Source organism: Artemia sp. Qi Xiang Cuo, chromosome 6, assembly GCF_049724085.1.
Source record: "Artemia sp. Qi Xiang Cuo chromosome 6, ASM4972408v1, whole genome shotgun sequence".
NCBI lineage: Eukaryota > Metazoa > Arthropoda > Branchiopoda > Anostraca > Artemiidae > Artemia > Artemia sp. Qi Xiang Cuo.
In genome coordinates this window covers 45,112,864-45,126,801 of record NC_142799.1, presented here as the reverse complement: position 1 = coordinate 45,126,801, position 13,938 = coordinate 45,112,864, and the positions used below count along the sequence as shown (strand labels likewise).

At 37.5% G+C, this 13,938-nt stretch overlaps 1 protein-coding gene across 1 annotated transcript in view; it reads left to right on the top strand.

Annotated features, from left to right (window-relative positions):
- The window catches only part of Naa20A (N-alpha-acetyltransferase 20 A), a 94,722-nt gene that overhangs the window by 29,588 nt on the left and 51,196 nt on the right, over window positions 1-13,938 (top strand). The window contains exons 4-5 of the mRNA XM_089090211.1: window positions 1,588-1,678; window positions 2,638-2,767. Of these exons, the coding sequence (XP_088946337.1) occupies window positions 1,588-1,678; window positions 2,638-2,767 (221 nt within the window). The remainder of the gene's footprint in view (window positions 1-1,587; window positions 1,679-2,637; window positions 2,768-13,938) is intronic.

The following is a 13,938-nucleotide window of genomic DNA, read 5'->3' as shown; positions in this document are numbered from 1 at the left end:
AGATTAATCTTGTCAGACATCAAATTTACTTTTTAAATGAAGCCATCAGACGCTACAGTATAGGCGGCGCTACTATTGTTTAATCTCCATTTTCTCCTGTCAAGTCCCCGAATATCTAAGAATCATCTTCATTATTTGAAAAGAAAAGTGAAAAGATGAATATTACCAAAATCCAATTAAAGTTTGCCAAATGATGTCGCTCGTAGTTACCACAAATCTATCCAATAGCGACATCAGGTCCTGGATATTTTTGTTGTCAAAGACATTTAGTTTCCATCTTGTCAATCTATCAGTTTGTTTAAGTTGCAAAACCTTTAGTTACGCCATCATCCCTAGCATGGCTCCATGGCTTGGTAGAAAAGCAGGGAACAGAACAAGAGCAACTACTTATACTTTATATACGTTTAATAATACAAACTATGATAAGAGGTACGAAATAAAATAAATTTATAGTTTTCAAAACCGCAAAGACATGAAAAATTATTCGAAGTTCGGAGAATTTACTGCTATTTTTTTAAAAACCCAAAAAATGATACCTAGGATTGACTCAGGAGCTCTGTTCCAGATAATATGACCAGCAATTAAGACATTAGAATTATATTTTACAGACGGAGTAAAAAGGAATATGGATTTCATAAAAATGTCGTAGATGATGCGAAGAATGATCAGAAGAAAAAGTGTCCTTAAGGGTCTTATGGAACGTACACACAGAGAAGGTACATCTTAAAACGAACATAAAGTAGTAAAGAGATTAAGTAGCCATTGAGTTACCGATGAGTTCTTGCTTTATCATAAATCTTGGAAAGTGGCCTCAGAAAAGAAGAAGAAATTGACATCCATATAATCAGGCAATAAGAGACCTGTGAAACAGTAAGAGATGTAAATTTTAAGAAAAGGTTCTGGTACTGGATCGTGAAATGCAGAAGGAAATTTTATCTGAAGTTGGTTAATTTCTAGTAATCCTCAAGGGAATAAATACATTTGTTTCAGCCTACTAAATTTTTATAAGCAACAAACAAACCTAAACTTCTAGGCCCAAAAATAAACTTCTTAGGGGTCACAGCGCTGAACTCTCTTAGAGCACGGAATTATCTCATCCAGCCCAGAGACTGAAAATTTTGTATTGCTTTAGATGTCTAGGAGATAATTCTAGCAAAATCAGTCATCCCTTATACTGTGTGTTTTTTTTTGTTTGTTTTTTGTTATCTATCGTCAAGTTTGTCGAAAACACTGTTTGTTGGTTTGGTCAAGCTCAATGCCGTTAAGGGGCTGAGGAATTATTGCTTTCCTTTTTACAAAAGTTGTATATTGAATAAAAGTTTTTTCCTTAATATTTGAAATAGTCATTTTTATTATTCTCGCGAAACCATTGTTACTATTACAAGTTTTTGCAACCGCGTTTCTTCAGCCGTCTTTAGGTTACGAAGCTTATTAAGGTTGTCTCTTAATTTTATAATAATTGGGATGGGTCAAATATGTTTCGATTACTGCATACCCAATATATTGACTCATTTATTTTTACTATTTTATTTTTTAAGATGTTCTATTTTGCACTTTGTTTTTAATTCCTTAACCAATCAACTTAAGTATGGACTTTCGTTTTATCTACAATACATGGCACACTGGCCAGAATATTTCTCAGCTGCGGTGGCACCTGGTGGTGAAATAATGGGATATAGTAAGTTTAGTTTTTTTTTTCACCTAGAACTATTATCATTTCTCACATTGCTTCTTATAAAAGGCTTCTTGCATTTGCAGGAGCGTTGTTGATTACTAGTCTTTTGTAGCTTTGGCATGTGAATCCTGTTGAGGATGACTCACATCCTCAAGTGTCTGCAAGTGTTTGCTTAATCTTTCTTCCAATGAATTGAAAAAGTAGGCACATATTAATTGTCGAATCATCCACAATGGTAGGGTAGGCCTTGAATCAGCCATTATAGAAGTAAACACGGTATGAGTAGTAGAATATAAGATATGGTGGAGGATATCAATGAATAATTGACTGAAAAAATTAAATGAGTTGAAGTTGGATTGCAGACAGGTCATTGAAACTATGTATAATAACAAGCATGTTCATTTGATGTGCAGTGCACTGTGTTTAGATGATTATGATCTTAGAGAAGACATTCTGTTTAAAAAAAAAAAATAACTGCAGGAGTGAAGGTTCAGAACCTGTTCGGAATTCCTGATATATTTGTGTCTGAAAATAGTTTGGTGTGGCCTAAATACAGTCTGTATGATGGACATCGCTCCAAGTCTATCTGCTGTTGAGACAAAGAAGATTTACTCCATTAATGTTTTTCGGCTGCTAAAACAACATTCTTTTTTTTACTTTTGTTTTTAAAAGAATTAAAAACTAATACTGAATTCTGTTTTTTAGAGTTTTGGTTACTATTGAGCCGTGTCGCTCCTTACTTATAGTTCGTTACTACGAAGTGTTTAATTTTGTTACATTTATACTTGTATAAGTGAAAATGCATTAGAATGATCGATTTTGTCCCTTTTCCTCTTTTTTTTTTTTCAATTTACGTTGATCATCTGCGGAACCCTTGAAAATCTATCAACCTTTGCAGCTCATTTTAACTGTCGATTTTGTCAGTTTTCAGTCATGTTGCTTACAATTCTCTTTTTGTTTAGTAATGGGTAAATCTGAGGGGCATGGACAAAATTGGCATGGTCACGTGACGTGTCTGAGTGTAGCTCCTGAATTCAGAAGGATAAGGCTTGCTGCTAGACTAATGGCCGAATTAGAAGATGTATCTGAAAAGTAAGTAAGCTTTTCTTCTCATGTCGAAATTTTTCTTACGACCTACTTACAGTCCAATCGGCACTATAGCCTCTATCGCCTTTATAGCCTCTACTTACGTGCGCTGGCAGTAGTAGAGTGTGGAGAGAGCTAAGCACCACCGGTTGGTGGTTTACCCTCCGTTAGGAAATTTCTAGGTCATGTAAAAATTTATTCTTTGGATCCGCAAAGGTTTCACAAAGTTCCATTTGATATAATAATTAAAACACAAAAAACACAAATTTAAAAACAGAAATTGTTTGTTGTGGAAGCAAAAAATTCGGAAACTATCTTTCTATATAACTTCTAACATTTTGCAGTCTAACATTTTGTCATAGCGCCGTACAAGTTTTAGTATGCCTTCATCTTCAAAAGTTAAATCATGGTGCCATGTGTTCTTTGATTTTGTTTTGGTTGTGGATTTATGAGCACCAAGGACGTTTTTCAAGTTCAAAAAGAGATAAAAGGCGGTAGGGGTGAGGTCAGGGATGTGCGGGGGGTGGTCAACGAGTCACTAGCCATGTCTTGGTAAAGTTGTCATGTCTTTTTCACAACGTAAGGTCAGGCATTGACATGCATCAAGACAAAATCTTATGAGGGGTTTTGAAGGACTCTGTTAACCTTGTGAGAGATTCTGTACATAACGACGCATTTCTCTAAGGATCTTACTGTAAACATTTGCAATGGTTGTTTCCCAGATCGGTAAAAGAAGATCCTCATCCTCTATTCAACAGCGGTAACAAGCTCAAAGAATGTGTACCATGCAGCTCACAACACTAGCGGCAATGTTTATGAAAAAGGTATACAAAACTTCTGCCACAAAATGACTGGATCCAACGCAATGCACCCGTGTTTTAATCGGCGAGTCAACGAGTGATTCAATTGATTGAACTTATGTATGTTTGAAGAGATTGAGTTTAAAAGAACGAAAATACTGATGAATATTTTTTGCATAATTAGACTAATGAATCCAAATTGATTGCTTCAAATGTACTGATATTAAGAGAACAGTCTTGGAAGATTGAGTACCATTTAATTTTCCATACCAAATAAATATATTAAAGTAATTATGGTCATGTACGATAATAATATTGTTGTGGTTAAGATAGGAAGTGGGGTTAGCAGTTGGTTCAGTATGGAATCAGGACATAAGTAGTGTTGTGTCTTATCCCCGTTTGTATGTAGTATTTTAACGGACTTTGTCCAAAAGAACAAAGCAAAGACTATGTGACAACATAATATCCAATGGGAAGATAAAACACTCTTAGAAGTTTTGAGAGTTCAGAGTTATAGCATAGGTTTGAAGATTAGTATTAAGAAGTTTAAGTCGCTTAGACTAGGAATAAGTGAGGATGAACAGGTGGTGTTAGTAAAGAGAAAATTAATCAAGTGAATCTTTAACTTGCCTGCGCAAAACTATTAGTTCAAATGGCAGAAACAGTGAAGATGTAAAAAAGTAGAGCAGCCAGAGCAAAGGATTTTTTTTAGAGTGGATGAAAGATAGGAAGAATAGAAAGATAGGTCTTCAAACTAAGGCTAGAGTAATAGAGTCCTTGGTGTGACAGTGGTTGATTACTACTACTACTAAAAACTCATTGAAGCAGAAAAGCCGCCAGCACAGCTACACACGCTCTTCCTCCATCCCAATATAGTCAAAGCCTCCCTCTTTATACCCTTCCAAAGAGTTTTGATTTCCATTAAATCCTTTCTTACGACCACCTCTCACCCCATTCGAGGACGATTTGCTTTTCGTTTGTTTATTCTAAAACTTTATTAGAAGGATTTTTCTTTAATCTTTGAAAGCTGAACACCATAGACAGGGGCCTCAAGATTATTCTGAATTAGGTCGTTTTCACACCAAGCCAGCTGAATTAATACAGGTTTTACACACCGAATCTGGCCTTAATTTGCTTTTTCGTCGAATCAGGACTTAGCTCCATACTCCACTGAATGGGGGCAATTTTATAATATAAAAACGAGCCAAAAAGAAAACAGTGGTCTAAGCTTGGGGTAATAGCTATTATACCAGATACTATAATGTACTTCACTTCCTTTTAAAATTTTATTTTCAATTGCAATTAGATGTGCAGTAGCAAGAATTACTTTCGTTCATTGTAATTGCAAAATAAAGATTATTAAATTCTTTTTGGGGCTCCCAACACTCATTATTCTTATATATAATAAGTGCTTTAAAAATTGACTAAGGTTTGTTCCCTTCTTATCCTTTTTCCTTTTTTTTCTTCTTTTAACGGTTTGATTTTAAACTTGCATCACTCAGTGCAATTTTTTGCTCCCACAAATTTAAACTCACTTGGCTGCTGAACACATAAAAATAATTTTGCTTCTAAGTTTCTCTTTCTTAATAAAAGAGAACCTTAGAAGTTTCTCTTCTCTTTCTAAGTTTCTCTTTCTGTGCTTTCTACAGGAGTGTTTTATTAAAGAAAAAAAAATACTGTTTGTTTTTGTTATATTATCTTATCTGAATCCTCCTAAAGGCAATGTGCTTGGTCCAATTCAGGGTCCTGTGAATTAATTTAGAGCCATACAAAAAATCCAGCGATGAGATAAAAATCATTTTTCTACCTCACTAAATAATATGAGCAAGAAGCAAATAATTCTACAAAAATGGATATGAGAGTCAAGTCCCATCATACCCACTTTTCCTGCTAACATCTATCTGTTAAGAATAGGCCAAATGCATGATTTTGGGCCTTTGCCCTTGAAACTGTCTTGGCTATTTCCCCGTGGAAACATATTTTTCGCGTTTCAGTCATTCTACGCGAAATGGCTCTGTCAAAATTTTTATTCAATATTATGGGGAAGGGGGCAATGGAGTACCCAGCTTCAAAAAAGGGCTTTTTTTTACGTTTGGTGAAATTTTTGATTTTAGTGGATTTTACTTGAACTTTGTACACATATAGCTCGGGTCCAGGAGTGAATTGAAACGAGTCCAGTTACAATCCGATTCATATATTAATTAAAAAAACTCCACAAAATAAGTTTTTCAAAGAAAAGTAAAGAACTCCATTTAGCAAAAAATGAACAAAAATAAAATGAAATAATCTACCAAGTGTGAAACTACCACAAATCAGCTTCGATAAATACATGAATCCCAAAACAAACAGAAATTACAATAATTAACCAAGTCAAACTCAAAACGAGCAGAAATTAACACAAGTTGGGCGCAAAACCTCAATGCCTTCCCAAGCCTAGAACAAAATTTGCACTTTACTGAAAAAAAACAAATGTTTTTACTTTTATAACTCTAATAAATCAAATAATATTAACATTTTAATTACTAAATTTCAGTATATGTATATTAAACTGACAATGCACATTCATTTGTATTTTTCAGTAAAGTGCAAATTTTGTTCTGCACTTGGAAGGCATAGGGGTTTTGCTCTTAATTTACGTTAATTTCTGCTCGTTTTGAGTTTGACTTTGTTAATGATAGCATTTTTTTCATATTTTGGGACCCATTTATTTAACGATGCTGATTTGCCGTAGTTTCACACTTACTAAATTATTTGATTTTATTTTTGCTCATTTTTTGCTAAATAGAATTGTTTACTTTTCTTTGAAAAACTTATTTTGTGGAAAAAGTTTTTTTTAATTAATTTCTGTTCGTTTTATATTGACAGTCTTTTCAGGGAAAAAGAAAATATTACTTTAAACCCTTTTGTTTTTTACGACTTTATAGTTTGACCTGCTATTTATATGCTGGAGAAAAATTTTCAGCCATTTTTAACAACATACACCCTTTTAAAAATCTGGACAAAAATGTTACTGTTTAATTTAGTTTCATGCTTCCTCTGGTTGGCCTAAAATAGAAAACTTGATGCCATTCGCAAAAAATCTGTTTACTTTCTTTGATAGCTTGGATACACCTGTGCTATTTGTAGTCGGTTTCGTCTCACGAGCAGATGCACCCTCATAAGTTTGGAAATAATACCCTGGATCGTTCTTGGGATACTGCTGAGATGCCTTGTTGGGAATTAACACTATCACAGTGAATTTTGATTTAATCTTGAGGCAACATTTATTTTTTAAACTTAATGGGCAAATGCGAGGGTGAGCGTGGGAGGGTGGGAGTGGAAGGGGGAATAGTTGCCCTCCAATCACTTTCGACTATTAAAAAGGGCATCAGCCCTTTCTATTTTCAGTTGAATAAGCCCTTTTCAAATTTCCCACGACAACTCCTTTGATACAAAGTGCCCTGGTCTAAACAACAACAAAAAATAATACATTATACCCACATCGATCTTTACTATAAAAATGTCAAGCCTTCCAATCACTTTCCACTATTAAAAAGGGCACTAGGTTTTCGATATCCAGTCGAATGAGCCCTTTTGGAAACGACAACACTTCCAATAAACACCTTATATGCCCCCATGACATAAATTACAACCCTTACCTTAAGGTGTGTTAGGGTGGTTGTCATCCTCTAAGACGAAGTTTCCAGAACTTTCAACTGCGTTAAACAAAATGGCTATCTCAAAATTTTGATTGGATGTGTTTGGGGAAATGGTGGGCGTGAGAGAGGTGGTAGTCGCTCTCCCATCACTTTCAACTATTGAAAATGGCCCTAGCCCTTCCAATTTCCAATCAAATGAGCTCTTTTGAAGTTTTTATGGCAAAACTTTCAATAAAAATCTTATATGTCACCAGGCCATAACTTAAAACCCTTGCCCTGAGGGCTGGGGGGAGGGGAGGGTGTCATTCTCAAAGACCTAAGTTCGAGAACTTTCTACTACGGTGAACGAAATGGCTATCTGAAAATTTTGGTTTGATTTGTTTTGAGGAATGGTGGGCGTGAGAGGGGGGTTAGTTACCCTCCAGTCACTTTCGATTATTACAAAGGGAACTAGCCCTCTCAATTTCGAATTGAATGAGACCCTTTAGAAGTTTCTACGACACCGTTATCTATAAAAACCTTATATCCCCAAGGGCGTAACTTACAGTCTTTTCCCTGGGGGCTCTGGGGGGTTTATCGTCCTTAAACACATAATTTCCAGAACTTTCAACTGTGTTGAACAAAATGATTATCCCTAAACTTTTATTGAATGTTTTTGAGGAAATTGTGGGTGTAAGAGGGGGGTTAATTACTCTCAATTCACTTTCGACTATTAATAAGGGCAATTCCAATTTCCAATCAAATGAGTCCTTTTTGAAATTTCTTCAATAATATTCTTTAGAAACTTTATATGCCCCCAGGGCATAACGTACAACCCTTCCACCGAGTGCTCTGAGGGAGTTATCATCCTGAAAGACCTAATTTCAAGAACTTTGAACTACGTTGAACAAAATGGATATCTCAAAATTTTGATTGGATGTGTTTGGGGAAATGGTGGGCGTCGGAGGGGAGTTAGTCGCTCTCCAATCACTTTCAACTATTAAAAAAGGCACCAGCCCTTTCAATTTCAAATTGAATGAGCCCTTTTGAAGTTTCTACGCTTTCAATAAAAACCTTATATGCCCCCAGGACATAACTTACAACCCTTGTCCTGAGCGCTGGGGGGGGGGAGGGGTTGTCATCCTTAAAGACCTAATTTCCAAAACTTTGAGCTAAGCTGAATAAAATGGCTATTTAAAATATTGTTTGGATGTGTTTGGAGAAAAGATGGGCGTGAGAAGGGGGTTAGCTGCCCTCAAATCACTTTCGACTATTAAAACGGGCAGTAGCCCTTTGAGTTTCCAATCGAATGAGCCCTTTTTTCAAGTTTCTACGACAAAGATTTCAATAAAACCCTTGTATGCCCCCAGGGCATAATTTATAACCCTTGCCTGAAGACTGTGGGGGGAATGTCCTGCTCAAAGGTATAATTTCGTGAACTTTGAACTGCCTGGAACAAAATGGCTATCTCAAAATCTTTATTGGATGTGTAAAAGGGCCTCTCGGCTATCTTTTAGTATGAATTTATATTTAATAATATTGATCTCTCTTTTTTTTCTATCTATTTATATTTATATTTGGATCCTGGGCTAGCTGCTACTTTCATATTATTTTTGTATTATTGTATCTTTGCCGTCGTAATTATCTTTGTATTGTAGCGTAAAATTTTTTATTGTATCTTTGTCTAGGCCTAGTTTTTCGAGCTTGTCTCCCCATGGGCCTATGTCAATTATATACATGTATATGTTAATAATAAAATGATTGAACTTGAACTTGAACTTGGGGAAATGGTGGGCGTGGAAGGGGTGTTAGTTGCTTTCAAACAAACACAACTTAAAAACAATAGGGAAAACCCCCACAGCCCCTGAGGGCTGTGAGGGTGTTATCATCCTCAAAGACTTAATTTCCAGAACTTAAAACTACGTTGAATAAAATGGCTATCTCAAAGTTTTGATTAGATGGGTTTGGGGAAAAGGTGGGCGTGAGAGGCGGGTTAGTTGCCGTCCAATCACTTTTGACTATTAAAAAGGGCACTAGCCCTTTGAATTCCCAATCGAATGAGCCTTTTTTAAATGTTCTACGATACCGCCTTCTATAAGAAACCGTATATGCCCCCATGGCATAACTTACAACCCTCGCCCTAAGGGCTGGGGGGACTGTCCTCAAAAACATAATTGCTATCTGGAAATCAACTATGCTGAACAAAATGGGCATTCCAAATTTGGATTTGATGTGTTTCGGGAAATGGTGGGCGTTGACGGGGTGTTAGTCGCCTTCCAATCACTTTCTACTATTAAAAAGGGCACAAGCCACTCCAATTTTCAATTGAATGAGCCCTTTTCAAAGTTTCTACGACAACTTCTTCGATACGAAGTGCCCTGCTCTAAAGGTTAAAATTAATAAATAATACATTGTGCCAACATCTTTCTTATATGCCCCCAGGGCATAAATTAAAACCCTTGCCCTGAGGGATGTGGGGGAGTGTCCTTCTCTTTACTTAGTCCCCGTTTCTTGTCTCGCTCTGGACTGTCCCCGTTCTTTACCTAGGCAGCGCGATCCCGCTGCCTATGATTTATGCAACAACTTTCTATATAAACCTTATATGCCCCAAGGGCATTACTTACAACCCTTGCACTGATGGCTCTGAGGGGGTTACCATCCTAAAAGACCTAATTTCCAGAACGTTCTACTGCATTGAACAAAATGGATATCTCAAAATTTTGATTTGATGTGTTTTGGAAAATGGTGGGCGTGAGAGGGGCGTCAGTCGCTATCCAATCACTTTCAACTATCAAAAAAGGCGCTAAACCTTTCAATTTCCAATTGAATGAGCCCTATTGAAGTTTCTACGACAACACTTTCAATAAAAACTTTATATGCCCCAGGGCAAAACTTACAACCCTTGCACTGTGGGCTCTGAGGGGGTTATCATCCTAAAAAGCCTAATTTCCAGAACTTTCAACTACGTTGAACAAAATGGATATCTCAAAATTTTGAAATGATGTGTTTTGGAAAATGGTGGGCGTGAGAGGGGCGTCAGTCGCTATCCAATCACTTTCAACTATTAAAAAAGGCGCTAGTCCTTCCAATTTCCAAGTTAATGAGCCCTTTTGAAGTTTATACGACAACGCTTTCAATAAAAACTGTATATGCCCCAGGGCAAAACTTACAAGCCTTGCACTGTGGGCTCTGAGGGGGTTATCATTCTAAAAGACCTAATTTCCAGAACTTTTAACTACGTTGAACAAAATGGATATCTCAAAATTTTTCTTTGATGTGTTTGGGGAAATGGTGGGCGTGAGAGGGCGTTAGTCGCTATCCAATCACTTTCAACTATTAGAAAAGGCACTAGCCCTTTCAATTTCCAATTGAATGAGCCCTTTTGAAGTTTTTACGACAACGCTTTCAATAAAAACTTTATATGCCGCCAGCGCATAACTTACAACCCTTGCCCTGACGACTGTAGGGGAGGGGTTGTCATCCTTAAAGACCTAATTTCCAAAACTTTCAACACGTTGAATAAAATAGCTATCTAAAAATTTTGATTGGATGTGTCTGGGGAAAAGGTGGGCGTGAGAGGGAGATTATTTGCCCTCCAATCACTTTTGACTATTAAAAAGGGTACTAGCCCTTTGAATTTCCAATTGTATGAGCCTCATTTGAAGTTTTTACGACAACGCTTTCTATAAAATCCTGACATGCACTTAGTGTATTAAAGGAAACCCTTGACATCAGGACCGATGTGAAGTGACCTCTTCTGCAACATACCCTCTCGCTGGAAATAGATTCTATAGAAGAAAATGGATGTCTCCCAGTATTTATTGCATGTGTTTGTGAGAATGATGGGTGTGGTGGGGGGGGGGGGCGATTCGCCTTTCAATCACTTTCGACTATTAAAAAATGCACTAGCCCTTTGAATTTAAAATCGAATGAGCTTTTTTTTGAAGTTTCTACAACAACGCCTTCTATAAAAACCTTCTATAATCCCAGGGCATAACACTTAAAACCCTTGCCCTGAGGGTTTTGGGGGAGTTTCCTTCTCAAAAACATATTTTCTATCCGAAAATCAACTACACTGAACAAAATGGCTATCTCAAAATTTTGATTGGATGTGTTTGGGGGAATGATGGGCGTGGGGGGGGGGCTAGTTGCCCTCTAATCACTTTCGACTAATAAAAAGGGCACTAGCCACTCCAATTTTCAATCGAATGAGCCCTTTTCGAAGTTTCTATGAAAACTCCTTCGATACGAAGCGCCCGGGTATGGAGAACCAAAAAAAAACACATTGTGCCCACATCGTTCTTTACTTAGGCAGCGCTAACGCGCTGCCTATGATAATGAAGAAGACCAGCATCCAGCCAGCGACTCGCGAAGTTTCTACCTCATGAATAGGTAGAATATCTTGTAAATAAAAATTGGATTTGAGGAAGACTAAAATCTATTCTATAAATCATATACAACAACTTTCTATATAAACCTTGTATGCCCCCAGGGCATAATTTACAACCCTTGCACTAAGAGTTCTGAGGAGCTTATCATCCTAAAAGACATAATTTCCACAACTTTCAACTACATTGAACAAAATGAATATCTCAAAATTTTGATTGCATGTGTATTGGGAAATTGTGGGCGTGAGAGGGTCGTTAGTCTATCCAATTAAAAAAGGCACCAGCCCTTTCAATTTCCAGTTGAATGAGCCCTTTTGAAATTTCTACGACAACGCTTTCAATAAAAACTTTATATGCCCCCAGGGCATAACTTACAACCCTTGCCCTGAGTTCTGCGGGGGGAGGGGTTTTCATCCTTAATGGCCTTATCTACAAATTTCAACTACTTTGAATAAAATGGCTATCTAAAAATGTGGATTGGATGTGTTTGGGAAAAGGTGGGCGTGAGAGGGGGTTAGTTGCCCTCAAATCACTTTCGACTATTTAAAAGGGTAATAGTCCTTTGAATTTCAAATCGAATGATCCCCTTTTCAAGTTTCTACGACAAAGATTTCAATAAAAACCTTATATGCCCCCAGGGCATAACTTATACTCCTTGCCCTGAGGGTTGTGGGGGAGTGTCCTCCTCAAAAACATGTTTTCTATCTGGGAATCAACTACCCTGAACAAAATGGTTATCTCAAAATTTTTATTGGATATGTTGAGGGGAATGATGGGTATGGGGGAGGCTAGTTTCCTTCCAATCACTATCGACTATTAAAAAGAGCACTATTCCTTTGAATTTTCAATCAAATAAGCTCGTATTTAAGTTTCTAAAGCAAAACCTTCTATAAAAACCTTATATACCCCCAGGGTATAACTTAAAACCCTTGCCCTGAGGATTGTGGGGGAGTGTCCTCTTCAAAAACATATTTTCTATCTGGAAATCAACGACGCTGAACAAAATTGCTATCTCAAACTTTTGATAGGATTTGTTTGGGGGACTGAAGGGCGTGGGGGGGGGGCTAGTTGCCCTCCAATCACTTCCGACTATTATAAAGGGTACTAGCCCTTTGAATTTCCAATCGAATGAGCCTGTTCTGAAGTTTCTACGACAACCACTTCTATAAAAACCTTATATGCCCCCAGGGCATAACTGAAAACCCTTGCCCTGATGGTTGTGGGGGACTGTCCTCCTCAGAAACATATTTCTATCTGGAAATCAACTACACTGATCAAAATGGCTATCTCAAAATTTTGATTGGATGTGTTTGGGGGAATGATGGGCGTGGGGGCGTCTAGTTGCCCTCCAATCACTTTCGACTATTAAAATGGGTGCTAGCCCTTTGAATTTCCAATCGAATGAGTCTGTTTTGAAGTTTCTACGAAAACACCTTCTATAAAAACCTTATATGCCCCCAGGGCATAACTTAAAACCCTTGCCTTGAGGGTTTTGGGGGAGTGTCCTCCTCAAAAACATGTTTTCTATCTTGAAATCAACTACGCTGAAGAAAATGGCTATCTCAAAATTTTGATTGGATGTGTTTGTTGGAATGTTGGGCGTGGGGGGGGGGGCTAGTTGCCCACCAATCACTTTCGTCTATTAAAAAGGGTACTAGCCCTTTGAATTTCCAATTAATGAGCCCTTTTGAAGTTTCTACGACAACGCTTTCAATAAAAGCTTTCAATAAAACGCTTTCAATAAGAAAATGGCTGTCTCCAAATTTTGATTGGATGTGTTTGGGGGAATGATGGGCGTGGGGGGAGGGCTAGTTGCTCTCCAATCACTTTCGTCTATTAAAAAGGGTACTAGCCCTTTGAGTTTCCAATCGAATGAGCCCTTTTCGAAGTTTCTACGACAAAGCCTTCTATAAAAACCTTATATGCCCCCAGGGTATAACTTAAAACCCTTGCCCTGATGGTTGTGGGGGAGTGTCCTCCTCAGAAACATATTTTCTATCTGGAAATCAACTACGCTGAACAAAATGGCTATCTCGAAATTTTGATTGGAAGTGTTTCGGGGAATGATGGGCGTTGGGGGGGGGGGGAGGGGGGCTAGTTGTCCTCTAGTCACTTTTGACTATTAAAAAGGGCACTAGTCCTTTGAATATCCAGTCGAATGAGCTTTGATTGAAGTTTCTACGATAACGCCATCTTTAAAAACCTTATATACCCCAAGGGCATAACTTAAAACCCTTGCCCTGATGGTTGTGGAGGAGTGTCCTCCTCAAAAATATATTTTCTATCTGGAAATCAACTACGCTGAACAAAATGTCTATCTCTAAATTTTGATTGGATGTGTTTGGGGGATTGTTGGGCGTGGGGGGGGCGGG